The sequence below is a fragment of the Scyliorhinus torazame genome, chromosome 2, assembly GCF_047496885.1.
Source record: "Scyliorhinus torazame isolate Kashiwa2021f chromosome 2, sScyTor2.1, whole genome shotgun sequence".
NCBI lineage: Eukaryota > Metazoa > Chordata > Chondrichthyes > Carcharhiniformes > Scyliorhinidae > Scyliorhinus > Scyliorhinus torazame.
Window position 1 is genome coordinate 186,500,807 of NC_092708.1, and position 21,416 is coordinate 186,522,222.

The following is a 21,416-nucleotide window of genomic DNA, read 5'->3' on the forward strand; positions in this document are numbered from 1 at the left end:
TCCCGGGCCTCGGGAGGATCGGGTGAGATCCAGATCGCGACACCTTGTGAGATCTCGCTAGATCTCACGAGGTGTTCGGAGCGTCGTAAATCTCGCGAGAGGATCTAACGGCCTCGTCGCAACACTGAGTGGGGCACGGCAAGATCCATTCAATCGCGCCCTATAAGTTTATACATAGGGAACAAACATTCTCACCGTTGATGAACAATATAGACAGAACTTCATTGTGCTTTTAGGGAAAAGATATTTAACCTCCCCTCCATTGTGGAGGGGGTCGACATGGCAGTAATTCTCCTTTCCTTCCAAGATTCTTTGGCAGAATTTACTTCATTATAACTGGGCAAAATATTGAAACAAAATAGGTTCCAGATGTTGCACAGTTGGAGTGTGATGTCTTTTGAAAAGTTCTCACAAATACAAGAATGGGATCAATTATTTTAAACAATACCACAACCCAAAGAGGTGACACACACCTCACCTGGATTGGGGAAAAGACAATACCAAATTTACTCCATACCAGTCAGCTTGTAGCACTTACACCTCTAGACAGCAGGCGGTGGGTTCAAGCCCCACTCCAGAGACTTGGGAAGCCAGGCCAAGGCTGACAGTTCAGTATGGTACAGAGGGACCTCTGCAGTGTTGGAGATGCTGGACTGGATTCTCCGATTTTGAGGCCATGTCCGGAGCATGTGTCTAGTCTTATGACGAAAAAGTCAGCGGCACCCCCGCACCGATGCACCGCCCGGCAGGGGGCTAGCAGCCGCGCCACGTAAAACCCCTGGCTTTACTTGCGGATGGGTGGAGAATTGCCGGGTCCATGCCCGCGCATGCGCATGCCGCGGACCTGCAACAGTCGCGGCGTACAAAATGGCGCCGGCCGCGTGGACCCAGCCTGCCAGATCGTGCCCCCTGTAATCCCCTTCGCCACCCGCCACCAGTCCCGCCGAAGCCCCCCGGCCAGTGGAACGGCTCCCCCACAACCGTGGCAGCGCTGTACACAGTCCGCAGCCGCCACGCGAGGTTGACAAAACCTCAGAACACAAGTGATCCACGCCGTCGGGAAGTCGGTCCATCGGGTGTGGAGCATCGGGGGAGGGCCTTCAGGTGCTGTTTTGGAGGGGGCGGAGCATCTGAAAACAGGCGCCGCCCCCGATTTCGGTGTCAAAAGGGATTCTCCGCCCAAGCGATTTTGCCGTCGGCAATCGGAGAATCCTGACCGCTGTCTTTCAGATGAGAAGTGAAACCTGTGAGCAAGGCGGCACGGTGACACAGTGGTTAGTACTGCTGCTTCACGGTGCCAGGGTCCCGGGTTCAATTCCGGCCTTGGGTGACTGTCCAACATGGATTGGCCATGTTAAATTGTCCCTTAATGTTCAGGGATGTGCAGGTTAGATGGGGTTATGGGGATAGGGTGGGGGAATAGGCCAAGTCAAGGTACTCTTTCAGAGGGTCAGTGCAGACTTGATGGGCTGAATGGCCTCTATCTGCACTGCAGGGACTCCATGGATTCTATGTCTTCCCTCTCAAGTGGATGTAGAAAATTTCATCGGACAACTGGAAGAGCAGGTGAGTCCCCCCAACTCACTAAGGGTCATGGCCAACATTCTTCCCTCAGCTAAAATTACCAAAACAGCTGACCTGGTTGGTCCATTATTACATTCTTGTTTGTGGGAGCTTATTGTGCGCAAGGCTGTAGTTGCATTTCCAACACTGAAACCTTGACAAGTATTGCATTGGCTGTAAAGCACTTTGAGGTTGTGAAAGGTGCTGTATAAATGCAAGTCTTGGGCAATCTTAGAATTACATCTGGGTCATTTTCATGATAAAATCAGAAAGCACAACACAAAAGGGTGGTGGAAATTCGTTGCTCTTTCCTCCAAAGGCTGAGTCAATTGAAAGGTTCATGACTCAAATCGATGGATTTTACAACAGGGCAGATAGAAACAGATACAGCGAACCAAGTGACCGAATGCCACTCATAGAATTTACAGTGCAGAAGGAGGCCATTCGGCCCATTGAGTCTGCACCGGCCCTTGGAAAAAGCACCCCATTTAAGCCCACACCTCCAACCTATCCCCATAACCCAGTAACCCCAACTAACCATTTGTGTCTCAGAGGTTAACTGAATAATATACAAGTGAGGACAGCAATGGTTAATCAAATCAATATCGACCAGTGTAAAATATTTCACACAGGAAGAAAAAATGGTCAACAAGTACTTTGTAAACTGTAGCAGCTGAAAAATGCAAAGGGGTTGTATTAGATTTGGCATTCAATCAGAGTCCGTCGTAATTTAAATTTTTTAGCAAAAGTTTTCCGCCTTTTATAAATCAACTCCAATAAGTCCACTGAAAATGAGGATCCAACATGACTGAGCAATGTAGCAGCCGACAGAATGCGGAACTGGTAACTACCTGACAGGAGAAATTATGGTCAAAGAGAACTTGAGCTTTCAGCAGGGAGTTGTGAAAACTTTGTCAGTGACAGCAGCCGAAAGGAATGAGGCTGTAAGATCAACAGTTCAGTAAACACACTGACCCAGTGAAGTGACTGTCTATGGAGCAGTGAAATAGACAACTGCATCTACACCACCGAGGGGTCTTCTCCAAAGCCCCTGACCCTTAGAACTGGATCAAAGGTGATTTTTTTTGAACAAGAAATATTGGTCCATGTGACATGGCGACCCTTGACCTGGACGCACTACCAACAGGAAGGATACTAACATGCAACAGCCATGTGGCCAGACACAAAGGAGAGCTGCAGCAGAGAGGATGGGCAAGGATAGAGCAGGAATGGTGGATTAAATTATTGCTGCTGCTTCAGTTGTTGCCTGAGCCAACAGAATGATGTAACAGTGTTTATTTAAGGGATCGGATAAAGTAGTCTCGAGGGAACCTGTGCCATCAAGACTGCTGTGAACCTAACCAAGGAGGTTCTTCAGGTGTGTGATGTTGTGGTGACAACCATCTTCAGGGATGTCAGTGGAATATGGCTGCCAGTGAATGCAACTCGAGGGGCGAGTCGATTAAGTGGGAAAGTGAGAGATCCTACTTAGCAGAGGCCAAGATAGAGACCTTTAGAACTGCAGTGGTGCCACATGTCTGCAGAGAGTGGGACAGAGTGGTTGAGTGAGACATATTTTTATTATATCGACAATTGAAAGTGAAATTTACTTTACTAACTGGAGGAAGCCAGCAGTAAGAGAACAGAGTTTTTTTTAAACTGTTTACAATATTCTGCTCAATGCAGCAACTCACTCCCAGTACAGTCCTTGCCGGGAGAACTAACCACACCAGGCCCTGCTTTGGGACGCCTTTATGTATAGTCTGTAATGAGCTCCAGCTGGGTGGCCTCCACCCTACCTGGGAAGCTCGGACTCCATAGGTCCTACGGCGAGATCAACAATGGATTCCCCGTGGTCCCCATGGGGGTAACAACATTTACCTTTTCATTTCAAGTATCATTTGCCTGTTACTTCATGTGTAATTTACATTGGTTCTGACACATGTTAAAGTAAAATTCACAGAACGTTAAGTAAGTCGTGTTTGTAATTTCTTCATTTATGGGTCGTTTGGTAAATCTGGTTGATTTGGTTTACAGTTTTGCCCAAGGGGATAATAAGAAAGCTGGGGGCTCGAGGCCAGGATATGAACCCAGAGACTGAAAGGGGTTCACTAGAACTTTCTGGCTTTTAAACAAACAAGATTTCACTTTTGCTTTTGCTATATTTTGTTGGGAAATCAGGAATTCTGGGCCAGCCCAGCTCAGTTCCAGTGGTGTCGCTGGGCAAAAAAGCCGTTGGTCTCTGATTGGCCGGAAGCTCCCGGCAAGCGGATGCCCCCCCCCCCCCCGGCCGGGTTCCTGATCATCCGGGAGGCCCATCGTTGGCATATTAATTGTCTGATTGGCTGCAAATGGTCAGCAGGCCTTCCCCAAAGGAGCAAAGGAGGCAATGTGGGCTTCTTGCCTTCTTTCCATCAAGCAGCCAAGCTCCTTGTCCATAAGATATAGGAGCAGAATTAGACCATTCGGCCCATTGAGTCTGCTCCGCCATTTGATCATGGCTGATATGTTCCTCATCTGCTACCTACAATGCTACAGACCCAGAGCTGGATTGCAAAATCAGCCAGAGCCTCTCCTCCCTAGAACACATGACCTAGGAGCAGGAGTAGGCAATTCAGCCTCCCGAGCCTAAACATCTTCAATGTGATCGTGCCTGATCCCATCATGGTCTCAAATCCATTGTCCTGCCATTTCTCCATAACCCTTCAACCAATTATCAATTAAAAATCTGTCTAATCCTCCTTAAATTTATTCACTGCCTGCATCCACCCTGGGTAGTGGATTCCGCAGATTCACAACACTTTGGGAGAAGTAGGTTCTCCTCAAATCTGTTTTAAATTTGCTACCTCTTATCCTGAGGCTATGACCTCTCATTCTAGAATGCCCCACAAGAGGAAGCATCTGATCCACGTCTACTTTATCCATACCTTTTAGCATCTTGTATACCTCAATTTCATCTCCCTTCATTCTTCTAAACTCCAGAGACTATCGGCCTAAACCGTTCAATCTCTCCTCATACGACAAACCCCCCACTCTGGAATCAATCCAATGAACCTCCTGAACTGCCTCCAATGCCACCACATCTTTCCTCAAATAAGGGGACCAAAACTGTGCACAATACTCTAGTGCGGTCTCACCAATGCCCTGTACAGTTGCAACAACACTTCCTTACCTTTATACTCAATTCCTTTAGCTATAAATGCCAACATTCCATTTGCTTTCCTTATTATCTGCTGTACCTACATCTCATTTTCTGTGACTCATGCACGAGGACTCCCAGATCCCTCTGCGGGGGCACCCCGAAGTCTCTCCCCATTTAGATAATAAGTTGCCTTTTCATTTTTTCGACCAAAATGCATGACCTCACACTTATCCACGTTAAACTCCATCTGCCACATTTTGGCCCACTCTCCTAACCTATCTAAAACCATTTATAAGGTTCTTATTTCCTCACTGCACCTTACTGTCCCACCTATTTTAGTGTCATCTGCAAATTTGGCTATAGAATCTTCTATCCCTGTATCCAAGTCGTTAATACAGATTGTAAATAGCTGGGGCCCAAGGACCAAACCCTGTGGCACTCCCCTAGTTATATCTTGCCATCCAGAAAAAAAACCATTTGTCCCGACATTCTGTCTCCTGTCCATCAGCCAGTCTTCTATCCAAGCTAATAAGTTACCTCTAATCCCATGTGATCGTACCTTGTGAATTAACCTTCTGTGAGGCATCTTATCAAACGCCATCTGGAAGTCCAGATATACTACATCTATAGGATCCCTATTATCCACTTTGCTTATTTCATCTTCGAAAAACTCTAGCAAATTAATCAAACATGATTTGCGCTTCATAAAACCATGCTGACTCTGATGGATAGCGCTTTGGCTTTCCAAATGTCCTGATATTACATCATTGAAAATTGATTCTAACAATTTTCCAACAACAGATGTTAAACTAACTGGTCTGTAATTTCCCATATTCTGCTTCCCTCTCTTTTTGAATAAGGGCGTTACATTAGCATTTTTCTAATCCACTGGGACCTTTCCCCAGGCAATATTGGAATATTATAACCATTGGATCCACTATCTCCGCTGCCACTTCCTTTAACACCCTAGAAAGGCCATCAGGCCCTGGGGACTTGTCTGCTTTCAATCTCAAGAGTTTGTTGAGTACCGTTTCCCTATTGATGCCGATTGTTCCAGGTTCCACCCTTTCTATTACCTCTGAATTGCCCGTTCCTATAGGAATGGTACTAGTGTCCTCCACCGTGAAAACTGAGGCAAAGTATTGATTTAGCATCTTTGCCATTTCTGTGTTCCCCACCTTTAACTCACTGGTTTCATCTTCCAAGGGGCCAACATTCACCTTAGCGACTCTCTTTCCTTTTATGTACCTGTAGAAACTTTTGCTATCCTTTTTGTTATTCTGCACTAGTTTTTATTCGTAATTTAACTTCGCTCTTATTATTACTTTTGTAGCAGCCCTTTGTTTATAGAATCATAGAATTTACACTGCAGAAGGAGGCCATTTGGCCTATCGAGTCTGCACCAGCCCTTCAACGGCACCTTACTTAAACCCCGCCTCCACCCTATCCTTGTAACCCCACCTAATCTTTTGGAAACTAAGGGGCAATTTAGTATGTCAAATCCACCTAACGTGCACATTTTTGGACTGTAGGAAGAAACCAGAGCACCCAGAGGAAACCCACGCAGACCACAGGAAGAAAGTGCAACCTCCACACAGGCAGTCACCAGAGGCTGGAATTGAACCCGGGACCTTTATGTTTGAAAGTTTTCCAATCTTCCAGTTTGCCACTGGCCTTTGCAATATGATATACCTTAGTTTTTGTCTTTATGTTATCTTTGACCTCCTTGTTTAGCCATGGATGTTTTTGACCTAACTTCCCATCTTTCTTCCTCACTGGGATATATTTTAGTTATGAGGAATTGAGTATCTCCTCAAACAACTGCCACAGCTCATCAGCTCTCTTACCTTTTAACCTTCCTGCCCAGTCTATACGGGCCAAATCTGAGCTCAGGCCTATGTAATTACCCGTGTTAATTCCAGAACACCAGTGTGGGACTCCACTTTCTCACCCCCAAACTGAACCTTGAATTCTACCATCTATGGTCACTACTCCCTCATGGATCCTTAACTACGAGGTCATTAATTAATCCCTCCTCGTTACACAATACCAAATCGAGAGTAGCCGCCTCCCTGGTTGGTTCCCCAACATACTGTTCCAGGAAACAGTCTCTATTGCATTCAATGAACTCTGCCCCCAGGCTACCCTTGTCAATTTGATTCCTCCAGTCTATGTGCATATTAAAATCACCCACTATTATTGCCGTACCTTTCTTACAAGCCCATAGTATTTCCTGGTTTGGCACTATGCCCCACTGTAGAACTACTGTTTGGGGACCTATAGATTACTCCTACCAAGGACTTCTTCCCTTTGTTATTTCTTATATCTACCTTGACTGATTCCACATTATGATCTCCAGCACTTGAATCATTTCTCATTAAGCACTGATCCTCACCAGTAGGCCTCCGCCACCTCCTTTTCCTTTCACCCTATCTTTCCGAAATACTGCGTACCCTTGGATATTCAATTCCCAGACCTGGGGCGGGATTCTCCACTCCCGCGCCGAAGTGCCCACGCCGTCGTGAACGCCGTTGAGGTTCACCACGGCGCAAAACGGCCCCTATCAAAACCGATTCAGGCCCCGACAATGGGCTAGGATCGGGGCCGCGTCATCTACACGCGCCAGGCCTTGTCGCCGCGTAAAGGCGGCGCCACATAGATGACGCGGCCGGCGCTGCATAACTGGCGTCACCCGCGCATGTGCAGGTTGGCCGGCGCCAACCCGCGCATGCGTGGTTGCCGTCCTCTGTGTCCGCCCCGCAAGAAGATGGCAGACGGATCTTGCGGGGCCGCGGAAGGAAGGAGGTCCTCCCTCAGAGAGGACGGCCCGACGATCAGTGGGTACCGATCGCGGGCCATCCCACATTTGAGGTACCCCCCGGTGCAGGATCCCCCCCCCCCCCCCCGCAGGCCGCCCCCCCCCCCCCCCCCCCCCCCCCCAGGGTTCCCGCGCTGTTCCCGACGGCAGCGACCAGGTGTGGACAGCGCCGGGGGGGAACCCGCCGTTTTGGCCTGGCCGCTCGGCCCATCCGGGCCTGAGAATAGCGGGGGTGCCGGAGAATCGCCATTTTGGGTGTCTCCGGCAATTCTCCGGCCTGCGGCCCGCGGAACTCGACGGGGCCGTTCCCGCCGCTTGGGAGAATCGCGGGAGGGCGTCAGACCGGCGTCCCGGGAAATTTTGGCGGCCCAGGCGATTCTCCCAACCGGCGCAGGAGTGGAGAATCTCGCCCCTGGTCTCCTGTAACCACATTTCAGTAATCCCCACCAAATCATAACCTTTTGTTTCTATTTGCGCTGTTAACTTGTTAAGTTTTTTTTTTACAAATGTTTCTTGTATTCAGATGCAAAGCTTTTAAATTTGTTTTAATGTTAAATTTCTCTACTCTTCTATAATTCCTTTGTGCATAAAGACATTCACCTGTTCTGTCCCTCACTTTTATTTTCTGGTAACCATCCGCCACATTGCTAACCTACATAAAATCCGCCTCCATAAAATACCACCCAGGATCTCACAAAAGAAAATGAGGTGGATAACCAATGAATCCATATTTGATGGCGCTTTTTGGGACACGGATGTTGAACAAGACACTGGAGGAGCTCCACACTCCTTTTTAAATTGTGTCGTGGGATATTTAAGATACATGTTAGTGAGGTAGAGGAGATCTTGGTGTTAGGAAAACAAAGATAGTTTTAAGGGATTTATGTTTGTATTGGTAAACATTAGAAATAAGGTGTATTTTTTAGTGGGTTTAATTTAATGGTTCGGTGCCTGGAAGGATAAAACTGGTAGTTAGATTCATGCTGGACAAAGGTATGTGTGTGCGTGGGGTTGAATTCAATTCCAACTGTTTCTATTGGGCTTAGAGGAGACTACAGCGCAAAGAATAAATAGTAGTAGCAATGGCGTTACTTAGCAACAGGAGATCACTTTCCTTTGTTCTTAGTTTTAACTGGAAACCATAGCAGTTGGAGGCAGCATCTTGGGGAGTAAACAACTCTCAACTCTGCCAGAAGAAGGTCTGGATACGATGGGAGCTGCAAGGAGGCAGACTTCCTAATGTACCAGTTACAATCGAGATAACCAGGGAATTTGGACAGAAAGACTGTGTAAGACTGTGCTGGAGTTAAGTGAAAGGAGACCAAGGTATTGTTCAGAAAAATTCAAGGAAGAGGAAAGTGTCCTGAGTTAGAGACAAATGCAGTAACTAGGTTTAAAATAGGTCAGCAGACTTCAGAGGTAGATGAAACGTTTGATGACATTTTAATACAGTCTGGGAATCAAAAGTTAAAGCAATTATGAGCATTTTGACAAATCAATAAATCCTAAAGGGTTGGTGTGTAATCCTGGACTGGAGTTGCTGGTAAAAGTGGTGCAGAAGCTTTGTTTGAAAGTGTAATTTGTAAAACCTGGACTGGATTTTGGAAAGCAAACTGTTAAGGGACGGCAGTATTATGAGAGAAGCTTCTAAAGCATGTTTTTGCAACTGGAATTAGGAAACTCTCATGTGATCACCATCTGGGGGGCATTCTGAGGAGAAATCCACAGGCACTAACTTGAGTTCAGAGCTTAATGTGTGATTTGACCACAATCATTTTGTACGCTTAAATGGGACTTTCTGTTAATGACATTATTGTAGATTAAAATGTACTTGTAATCTGTGTTAATCTTTAAATCTGTGCAGCTGTTAAGCTAATGGGGGAATAAAACTATATGGTATAATAATCCAATTTTTCATGTTTAATTTTTAAAAATTGTTATTTAAAGTAATTAGGCGTCCTGAGACTCTATTCCATCACGTTTTATTTTACAAAGTTATGGCCTTTGAACCAGGGTTCCATTCTGGGATCTTCCCGATCAGTTATAACATCGACTAGGATCGTAGCACTTGGTTAAATGTCTCACTCCGTAGCTTGTGTTTATAAAGTATGTTGTTGATATACAATAAATGCTATTCATTACAGCAATGCTTTAAGCCACATTGTGAATTGCCAATGAGTGTTTGTCGTATCCACGCCGAGAGAATAAGTATGAACAGAATGTAGGATGCAAAACTATATCTTTTATTACAAAGTACAAATCTCCTCTACCCGAAGGGTGCAGATCGGGGTTTTTATACTGTGAGGGCTCCCCTCGTTAAAGGATAAGCCTCGCCCCATTACTGGGGAAGTTCCTATTCATTGGAAGTCATGTGGAAATCAATGGTACATACCCCGTGGCCTCTGTGGGGGTTATAACACCCCTCCCCACCTAGGTCTGAAGTTGCGTCTGTGTCGGCGGATCGGCGTTTTTCCCAGGGAAGGCGCTCAGGCATCGTCTGCTCGGGGCCTGGTGGCATGTACCAGAGTGGATAATGGCGCTTCCGCATGGAATGATAAAGCGGGGTGGGTGTGGATTATGATGAACTTTCTATAATAGTTGACTAACACTAGGAAGCAATGAAGTTCCATCGGCCTGGTGGTGGCAGCTGGATGGTGCTACACCAGGGAGCTGAGCGGTGTCTCCCCTCAGCGGTTAGACCTCCATGTCTGAATCCGACATTTCTGCATCCGGCATCTCAGCATCCTGGACAACATCGGTGGAGGCAGCAGTGGTGGCAGCGGCATCTGCATTGGCGCTGGGACATCCTGGGCCGAATTCGGCGGCACGGGTGTGCGGCCGCGGTGGTGGTTCATGTGCCGGTTGGATTCCTGAAAAGGTGCCTGCACCATATAAGAAACTGGCCCAGACTGGGCTAATTTGACATCCCCCAAAGGATTACACCGCCTTCTACACTCAGCTCCTCGATCTTGGCCGTGAACGGCTTTAAATCGTCTGGCAAAGCCCGGTGCTGGGCCCCATACGGAATAATGTGGCGGACGTGGGTCCAACTGTAGATATGCAATGCCGTAAATAATTCATCAAATGGAGGGCAGTGATGACCTCATCTGCTAGCGCGGCGGTCAGGTGGGTAGGGGATGGCGGCTCAACATGTCCACGTGGGGATCTTCAAACCCGCCCAATGTTCCAAAGTATATACATACGTGGCCAGCAACAAGGCCCAATGCTGGGTGCGGATGGTCGCAATGGGGGTATCGCCCGACCCTCCTTGAACAATCCCAACAACGGTTTATGGTCTGTCGGAACCATAAAAGGATATCCCTAGACGTAATGGTGGAATTTATTCACAACGAAAACGACATCCAGATCCTCTTTCTCTATCTGGGTGTAGTTTCGCTTGGCGTCCGCGAGGGTCCGGGATGCAAAAGCTACGGGTGCTCTGACCTTTCGACCATGTGGGAGGCAAGGACGACCCCGACCCTGTAAGGCGATGCATCGCAGGTCAGTATGAGCAGCTTGGAGGAGTTGAAATGGGTCAACAGTTGGGAGGGCGATAACCGCCGTCGTACTTCCGAAGAAACCACATGCTGAGGCAGGGCCCACTCCCATTTCAACAGCTGGTGGAGGGGGGCCTGCAGGATGCAGGATGAACTTTCGGTAATAGTTGACCAACACTAGGAAGGAATGAAGTTCCATCGGACTGGTGGTGGTAGCTGGATGGTGCTGGACCGTAATCGACAACCAGGCCTTCAGTTTCGGGGGGAAAGCTCGTGGTGGTTCTGCCAGCTTCCGTGCGGCTTCTGCCCCATTATCGGGGGGCCGTCTCTTCCAGCCTTGGAAAAACTGAATGGCAGTCGGACGGGCGGCCTAAATTCAGCACAGCCAAGCCCTGGAGTTCCTGGACGCGCTGCTCAGCGCTCTCGCGGGAAATGGCGATCTCGACCGTCCGCTGTAGGTCCAGGTGAGTCTCTGCCAAAAGTTTGTGCTGAGTATCCGGGTCCCGAAGGCCACACGACAAATTGGTCTCGCAGATTCTCGTTCAATAGGGTGCCAAATTCGCAGATTTACACCAGTTTCCTCAATCGGGCGAACAACGAACGGGAGTTTTGGGTGGAAATGATTCCCCACAACGGCCACCAAAGCATCAAAAGACCGGGTATAGTGCGCATCTGCGTGAGTCAGACTCGTAATTATGCTATAGGTCGGACCGCTACGAGCCGTGTGCAAAGTCACCATCTGTCTTTCATCCCCTATAATCGCATTCGTCAAAAAAAAGTATCACATCTGTTCGATGTACTATTCCCAGTCATCTGTACCTGCCCAGAACGGTTCCAGCTTCCCAATGTGGGGCATGTCTGCGAGTGGGTTGGAGGCCACCAAAGATCTAAATGAGATACGGCTTCACAGCACTCAGTGACGACGGCAGCTCCACTTTACCCTCATCGCCAGTGTCATATCCAAGCGAGAGAATAAGCATGAACGGCAAGTAGGATGCAAAATACTCTTTTATTACAATACACAAATCTCCTCTCCTCAAAGGGTCTCTGTCCCTGACCTGCACCCAGGTCGGGGCTTTATACTGTGAGGGCTCCCCTCATTAAAGGGGAAGCCTCCCGCTCTGTTACTGGGGAGGTTCACATTCATTGGAGGTCATGGGTAAATGAATGGTACATACCCAGTGGCCACCATGGGGGTTATAACAGTGTTATTCTGATTTTTTTTTCTGGTCGATTAGGCTGATGGGTTCCCTTGTGGGAAACCTGTGGTATTATTCATTTTATTCTACAATTTTTAAAATTAGAAAAAAATTCAGTGCCAGAAGGATTAAGATCTGAGAGTGAAATTGATGCTAGCAGTTCCAGAGGGAGAAAATGGGCGTAAGAATTCACCGATCAAACCTTGGGCCTGTCTGAGCAACTACAACTGGATCGGCACCAAATGGTAAGAGGGTAGATGCCCACATCAAAGTTTGATATCACAGTGGACTCATACCATCTGGAAAACTATTCAGCTCAAAAATTACAATGCGATGGGAGTTGGTACACTTCTTTCCATGGATTTAATTATATTTGGAACAAATCTATCTGGGTACAGGAATGGGCACAGACTTATCGGCATTGGCATTATGCCTGGGCATTTGGAACAAGCCTGAGGCCGGGGCTTAGGAAATTAGCCTCAGCATTGAGGTATGGATCTGGCCCTTAGCATTTGAAACCAGTTTGAGGGCTCAGCTCTAAGAACAGACCTAACAACTCATACCAGATGGCATCATAGGGAAAATAACAAATATCCCAATGACTAAAAATAAAAACCCAAAGTATATATTTTGTGCAGCTGTCTGCACATAGAAACAGACTAGCTGCTGTGACCTGGGGCTCCCTGGGTTGTTACCCCCCAGAGAGGTAACGGTCCTTCTCCTCCGAGGCAGCAATGAACACCGCGGAGACAAATCTGGGCCCTAATGGAACTCCTGCAATGAGCCACTTCGATATAACTATGCTCTGTGGCAAGGGTCTGGCTGATTATCACGAATCGACCAGAGCCAGCCTCCATTTTGCTACCTTGAGTTTGATCCAACTGGGTCAGCCCTTGGGCCACTTGTCTTTACTGCAGCCCCCTCACCACTTTTTCCCCACTCGCCCTACTCCTCCCCAGTTTCCCTTCCTCGCCCCATTCGCTGCTACTTTTTTCGACACTCCCATTTGCTGTTTTCCTGTCGAGCTCACTGACCCTCCCAGTTTCCACCTCCCTCCCGTGCCTTACCCACCACCATCTCTCCCGCTCCCTCATCCGCTTTCTCGCGTTTCCGTGCCACTCACCCAAGCCCTTGCTCACAGCAGGGGTTTTGGAGAGGGTAGCGGTGAGTCGAGAGCGAGAGTAAGCAAGTGGGAGGCTGGGCGAGGGAAGTGGGGACTGGGAGAGTCAGAGAGGCAGAAAGATGGACAGGGGAAGCAAAATGCAGGATTTAACTGGAAAGAGCTAGAAAGTTGCACAGTGGTTAGCACTGCTGCCTCACAGGTATTCAATTTTGGCCTTGCGTGACTGTCTGTGTGGAGTTTGCATGCTCTCCCCATGTCTGCGTGAGTTTCCTCCGGGTGCTGCGGTTTCCTACCAGAGACCCAAGATGTGCAGGTTAGGAGGATTGGCCATGCTAAATTGCCCCTTAGTGTCCAAAGATGTGCAGGTTAGATGGGGCTATGGGGTTACGGGGATAGGGAGGGGGAGTTTGCCTATAATGGGTGCTCTTTCTGAGGGCCGGTGCAGACATGATGGGCTGAATGGCCTCTTTCTGCACTGTAGGAATTCTATGGTTCTATTCTATTCAGAGTTAACAAGTTAAGAGTTAGGAAGAAGAATGTTGAGCCATTTAGGTTCAAGACAGCCCATATGTTTTTAGTGTAAAATTACAGGTCAGGAACGTAACCCACCCTTCATTATATGTTTTCTTACAGGAATGTGAATTTTATTTAGCATGTGGATTCTGATTCCTCGAGGCGTTGCCATGGAGAATGCACCAGGGAGTAATTAAAATCATAGAATCACTACAATTATCCTCCATGCTCTTGTTTACATTTTAAAAAGGCAAGTCAGCTCTGATTGTTTGCGGTACTGCCATGGGGAATGCACTAGGGAATGGCTGTCCTCCCATGCTTTTGTTTCATTGAAAAAGACACAATGCCTGAACATGTTCCTTCTGCCTGTGGAGGACAGGACTCGGAGTATGAATATATGTAGCTTCCAGCAAGCGTAAATGTGTCACACTGTGAGCCCGACTGCTAATCTCAGATTGGTTGTAGTATAATTCTTAGCACAATCAGGATTGTTTAACAAGTGTTGTCCAAGCTTGGAATCACATGTAATGTTGGACACTATGTTTTGAGTTTTGCAAGCACGGGCTGGTGGGCTTTGGTCAGTACTTTGCCTGTAATGAACTTCCGAAGGAATGTGCTGTTTGATACGATCCACCAGCCTACATACTGGCATCACAACAGAACTGAAATTCATATATCACATTACTCATTTGTGTGATGGGCAGAACGTTTTTTTGGCTAGATGGCAGCGTCCTGTTAGTGTTACTACTGCATAGTATCAGTGTAAAACAGCCAGCTTCACCTGTTGCTCAAATTTTTCAGGCACCTTAGCCTGGGTAATCTGAGCTAGACTGGGCACGAAAGGGACAGCTTTAGAAACATGAGTTTGTGCGCGATATACAGCGAGCAATGTCACATTTTAAAATGCTGCTGAGACGGGATATAAAATAGCAACTTGATTTGTTGTAAGATTACCTTTGGCAGCTCTGAAGATCTGCAAGGCCTCCTCATTCACCTTCATCCGGCCAATCGTTTCTGCATCGAGACTCTCCCAGTTAACCAGGTTCAAGTTTGCACCAAAGTCGATCAAAAGTTTTACAAACTGTGCTTCGCATCCGTGCCGTAGAACAGCATCAAGAACACAGATGGGTGAGCCCCGGGGAAAGGCTGTCACATCCACCTGGCCCCAGTAGTTATAATCAGGGTTTGCTCCAGCTTTCAGTAACAACTTGAAACACTGGAGATGTTGATAGGCAGAACTGATGTAAAGAGGGCATATACCCAGCGATGTGAATCTCCGGGCAGCAGGCACTGAGGTGCGAGTGGATACGTGATGATTAACATCGACATCCGCACCATATCTGAAACAGGAATGGAAACCAGGTCAGCAACGGTGTCAGCAACCTCCACAGAAGAGATGATTCGCTGGTTTTTACGTTAAATTGCAAAGGATTAGTGAGTAAACGCACTATATGAGAGGCTGCAGAAGCTGATGTTGGTCTCCTTCGAGATGGTTAAGGGGTGATCTAACAGGGGTGCTCGAAATCATGAGGGGTTTTGACATTAAAGAAGGAGAAACAGTTTCCAGGGTTGGTAACCAGAGGACACAGATGGAAGATAATTAAGGAAACGGGCATAAAAAGGGTCAAAATGGGAATTTGTGGGTTGATTTCTGTTTATAGCTGGAAGGTATTGTCCCAAACGTGATGGAAACAGATTCAATAGCAAACTTCCAATTGGACAAACACTTAAAGGGAAAAAATTCACAGGGATATGAGGGAAGATCACAGAGTGTGGAACTAATCGGATAGTTCTTTTAAAGAACTGGCACAGCGAGGGTGGGCCGAATGGCCTCCTTCAGTGTTGGCTCAGTCTCCGATTCCACATGAGGCGGAATTCTACGGCTCCGTTGCCGCGGTTGCAATCCAGGAAAATGCAGCGAGCTGTTCAAAAGTCCATTGACTTCAACTGTAAATCCTGCCAGTGGGGAGCAGTGGTGTAGTATTAAACTACATCAACAAGAGGAATGACTTGTCCTCCTGACATTGGAGGACGAACAACCTCAATGTTTGGGCTAGGAATGGTGAAAGAAGAAAGACCCCACTCAAGATTTCCATTTATATTCACAATTCAGCAACTGTAGCTGGAGGCGTGTGGTATGTGCACATCAGGTGGGCACGAGACTGGGCTCAGCTTTGTCAACCTCCTTTCCCCCTCTGCCCCCAACCCCCCAATGTTGGTAGAACCTTCATCACCCGGCTCAGGGATGAAGTACATCCAGGAATTGAGCTACCCGTGATCCGTAATAGAGCAGAAGATGTGGTTTGTGGGAGAAAGTGGGATGAAAAAAGACAACAAAACAATAGCACTCATTAAAATCAGTCAAACTATTGATTATCCGCGAATCCAAATCAGGTCACAAGGCAAATCTGTGATGCACACCAAGTCAATTTTTCACGCTAAAAGGCACAATATAAATGTAGGCTGTTGTTATCTATCCCAATGAGAGGCATCTTAAACGGGAAATTCAGCTATTAATGCGTGTCTCATCTTTAGGACACTGCATTGAAACAAGAGGGCTGAAAAGGATGGGAATGGAATCATTTTGTTTGAATTCATTCACAGGATGGGAGGGTCGCTGGCAAAGCCAACATTTGTTGCCCATCCCAAACTGTCCTGGAGAAGGTTGGGGTGAGTCACCTTCTTGACAATGGTTTGCTCCAGTTCAGAGCAGCCACAAACAGAAACTGCTGGGAAAACCTCTGTGGACCTGACAGCATGTGTGGAGAGAGAACGGATCTCATGTTTCAAGTCTGGATGATGCTTCGTCAGAGCTGAGTCAACCACACTGCTGTGTGTTTAGAGCCACTTACAGTGTAGGCCAGACCAGGTAAGGACGGCAGATTTCCTTCCAGAAAGGACATGGTGGCACAGTGGTTAGCACTATTGTCTCAGTGCCAGGGGCCCTGGTTTGATTCTGGTCCTTGAGTGACTGTGTAGAGTTTGCACTCCCCTCCCCAGCCCCCCCCACCCCCCCCCCCCCCCCCCCCCCCGTGTCTGCGTGGGTTTCCTCTGGGTGCTCCAGTTTCCTCCCAGTCCAAAGATGTGGCTAGGTGGATTGGACATGCTAAATTGCCCCTTAGTGTCCAAAGGTTAGGGGGATTACAGAGATAGGGCAGGGATTGGGCTGAGGCAAGATGGTCTTTCGAAGAGTCGGTGCAGACTCGATGGGCCGAATGGCCTCCTTTTGCACAGTGGGATTCTATGATTCTCCGATTAGTGAACCAGATAGGTTGTTATGACAATCAATGATGGTTTCATGATCCCAAACTTGAATATTTGATTAAGTGAATGTAAATTTCCCAGCTGTTGCAGTGGGATTTGAACTCAAGTCTTGGGATCTTTAGTCACAGCCTTTGGATTACTGGTCCTGCAACAAAGCCACTATGCTAGCACTGACTGACCTTAAATCTGTGCTCTCTCGTTCTCGATCCTTTCGCGAGCGGGAACACTTTCTCCCTGGATAAAAGCAAATTACTGCGGATGCTGGAATCTGAAACGAAAGAGAAAATGCTGGAAAATCTCAGCAGGACCGGCAGCATCTGTCGGGAGAGAAAAGAGCTAACGTCAGCTTTGAGAAAGAGTCACAGGACTCGAAACGTTAGCTCTTTTCTCTCCCGACAGATGCTGCCTGACCTGAGATTTTCCAGCATTTTCTCTTTCAACACTTTCTCCCTATTGTCCGTATCCTTCATGATTTTGAACACCTCCACCAAATCTCCTCTCAACCTTCTCTTCTCCAAGGAAAACAATCCCAACCTCTCCCATAGTTTTCTTCATTTATCCTTTTCTGGGATGTGGGCCAACATTTGCCATTCCAGGGGACAATTCAGAGTTAACCGCATTGCTGTGTGCCTGGAGTCACCTATAGATCAGGTCACAGTGGCGGATCTCCTCAGTGAATCAGATGGGTTTTTACAACAACCAATGATAGTTTCATGGTCACCTTTACGGAGACTAGCTTTCAATTCCAGATTAATTGAATTTCAATTCCACCAGCTGCCGTGGTGAGATTTGAACCCACGACCCCAGAACATTAGCCTGGGCCTCTGGATGACGAGTCTGCCACTATGCCACTGAACCACTGTTTGAAGTTCCTCATCCCTGGAAACATTCTGGTTAATCTTTTCTGCAGCCTCTCTAAAGCCTTCGGATCCTTCCTAAAGTGCAGTGCCCAGAACTGAATGCAATAGTCCTGATGAGGCAAGTGTTGTGTACAAGGCTCCTTACTATTGTACTTTCTGCCCCGTCCACAAAGTCTAAGATGCTGTATTCTTTACTAATCACCCTCTCAACCAATATCTGTGAATAGGGGGATTACGTGAAGTAAAGACTTGTAGTGTAATGTAACTATTCTCCGGTATCTCACCTTTCTTGGCCCTCCTAAGGCTAAACCTTCCTTAAATTGAGAGCCGGGGGGTGATGTCAGGAAACACTTCTTCACACAAAGGGGAGGGGAAACCTGGAACTCCCCTGCGACCACCCACAAAAATAAACAAGGTTGAGTCTGGAGGTCAACTGAATATTTCCAAACTGAGGAATTGGTATTTTTGTTGCGTATGGATATTAACTACTATGAACGAAAGGCAGGTCAATGGAGTTAAGATGTAGATCGGTAATGATTTGAATTAATTGTGGAACAGGTTTGAGGGACTGAATGGACCATTCCTCTTCAATGGTCTAAGAGGGGGAAATACATCTTCACAGGGGGGAGACGGGCATGACCACCAATGCCAATCATGACCTCGGCCGACATTCACGTGCATACGTTTCCTACTCAGAGTTAATGGTGAATGATATGGAGCAGGAACCTTGGCTGATATCCTCTGCCCCACACCCCAGCCAGCTCAGGTTTGCAGAAACCAATTGTTATCCGGGTTACAAATGGCTGACGCAACATATACTTGCAGTTTGAGTCTGAAATCTTCCTGGCCTGCATCTCGCAGTTCCACAATGGAGCTTCCCCCCACCTTTCACCATCAGGTCACACACGTGATGTGCAAGATTGAACATAAGCAGTAAGCACCTATACTGATGGCAACGAGAGCTACATACCTCACTCGCTCCGCATCACTCAGCGCTGGGCCGGGATTCTCCGATATCCGGCGGGCGGGCCGTGAACCACTCCGACGTCAGCCGCCTGGAAGGTTCGGAATCCTCCGCACCTTCGGGGGCTAGGCCAACGCTGGTGGGGTTGGCGCTGTGCCAACCGGCGCCAAAGGGCCTCCGCTGGCCGGCGTGAGTTGGCTTATGCGCGGGAGCGCCAGCGTGTTCTGGCGCACGCGCAGGGGGTTATTCTCCGCGCCGGCCATGACGGAGCTTCATACAGGCCAGCGCGGAGGGAAAGAGTTCCCCCATGGCACAGGCCCACCCGCGGATCGATGGGCCCCGATCGCGGGCCAGGCCACCATGGGGGACCCCCGGGGCCAGATACCCCCGCGCCCCCCCCCCCCCCCCCCCCCCCCCGAGGACTCCGCAGGCCGCCCGCAGGGCCAGGTCCTGCCGGTAAGAACCTTGTGTAATTTATGCCGGCGGGACTGGCCGAAAACAGGCGGCCGCTCGGCTCATCGCGGAGAATCGCCGGGGGGTCGGCTGCCAACGGCCCCCGACCGGCGCACCGCGATTCCCGCCCTCACCAAAAAGCCGCCACCGGAGAATTCGGCAGCCGGCGTCGGGGCGGGATCCACGCCGACCCCCGGCGATTCTCCAGCCTGGCGGGGGATCGGAGAATCCTGCCCAGGTTCTCTATGCCAGGGCTTTCCAAACTGTGGGTCGCGATCCCTGGCAAGATGAGATCTTGGGGTTGTGACTTGCACCCCCTCTCCCTGGCTCAACTCCTGTTCCCCAACCCCTCAGTCAAAACCTATAGCCCTCCCTGTCGACCCCTCCCACCAGCTCTCGTAGCCCCCAAATTCTTCACTCTGAGGGTTACTGAAAGCTTGAAGTGTTTAAAATGGGGTCACATCGGGAAAAGGTCTGTGGAAAGGCAAGGAATTCAGGCGCTAATCCCAACTTACTTGATCAGTTCTTTGAGGATGTCCGCCCTGCCCACCCGCGAGGCATGATACACTGGGGTGCTGCGGTGGTGGGAACTTCCATTGGGATCAGCCCCTGCTTGCACGAGAATCCTCGCGCAGTCCAAATGGCCATTCAGGACAGCCACATACAGCGCAGTCTGTCCCTTGACATCAACCAAGTCCACCTCGGCCCCTTGCTTGAGCAGGTAGTCCACACAGTCTGCATGACCAGCGGTAGCAGCAATCCGCAGTGGTGTGCACGGCAACCATCCACAGCACCAGACTGATTTCTCATTGATTCGCCTGGAAAACACAACGGCAACTTTATGAACGCATCCCTCAACTTTAGTTTTCCACTTAACCTTGGTTCATATGGTGGGGCACAAAAACAAGTTGTGGTTCTACTTTCTTTACCATATCTGTTCGTCAGAGGCAGAGCAGACTCGAGGGGCTGAATGGCCTGCTCCTGCTCCTAACTTGTATGTTCATATTTTGCTACAGTTTTACGGGCCGCCTTGTTGAGGCCACATCTAGAACACTGTGTAAGGTTTTGGTCTCCTTATTTAAGAACGGACATGACAGCATTCGAAGCAGTTCAGAGAAGGTTCACTCGGCTGATTCCTGGGACACAGTTTAAAAATGAGAGCTATCCCATTTAAGATGGAGATGAGGAGAAACTTTGTCTCTGAGAGGATGGTGAGTCTGTGGAATTCTCTTCCCCAGACAGCGGTGCCGGCAGGGTCTGGGAATATTGTAAGGCTGAGTTAGATAGATTCTTGACTAACAAAGACGTCAAAAGGTTTTCGGGGCGGGGGGGGGGGGGGGGGGGGGAATGTGGAGTTGAGGCCACAATCAGATCAGCCATGATCTTATTAAATGGCAGGGCCGAATGGCGTTCCCCTCATGTGTATGTGGAGCAAGTTAAGTATTTGGAAATCAAACAAAACACGTTTCAGTGAAGTTTCTGCTGACCAATGCTTGTTACTCATCAACATAAAATACTAAAACTGGGAGGTTATGATGGAGCTGTATTAGGTCGCAACTAGTGTATTGTGTTTAGTTCTGGTCACCACACTATAGGTAGGAAGTGATTGCACAGGAAAGGATGCAGGGGAGATTCATCAGGATGTTGCCTGGGCAAGAGCACTTCAGCTATGCACAGTGGTTAGCACTGTTGCTTCACAGCTCCAGGGACCCGGGGTTTTGATTCCCGGCTTCGATCACTGTCTGTGTGGAGTCTGCGCCTTCTCCCCGCGTCTGCGTGGGTTTCCTCCGGGTGTTCCGGTTTCCTCCCACAAATCCCGGGAGACATGCTGTTAGGTGAATTGGACATTCTGAATTCTCCCTCTGTGTACCCGAACAGGTGTGGCAAACTAGGGGCTAATGTAAGCCTACTTGTAAACCAGTAAAAATTATTATTATTATGAAGAGAGGCATGTTGGGCTGGGGTTGTTTTCCTTGGAGCAGAGAAGGCTGAGGGCGGGGAACCTGATTAAGATTATGAG

The 21,416-nt window shown here is 48.3% G+C and overlaps 1 protein-coding gene across 1 annotated transcript in view; it reads right to left on the minus strand.

Annotated features, from left to right (window-relative positions):
* Positions 1–21,416, minus strand: part of asb1 (ankyrin repeat and SOCS box containing 1) — a 38,579-nt gene that overhangs the window by 11,237 nt on the left and 5,926 nt on the right. The window contains exons 2-3 of the mRNA XM_072481180.1: positions 19,912–20,214; positions 14,810–15,195 (exon numbers count right to left, since the gene is read on the minus strand). Of these exons, the coding sequence (XP_072337281.1) occupies positions 14,810–15,195; positions 19,912–20,214 (689 nt within the window). The remainder of the gene's footprint in view (positions 1–14,809; positions 15,196–19,911; positions 20,215–21,416) is intronic.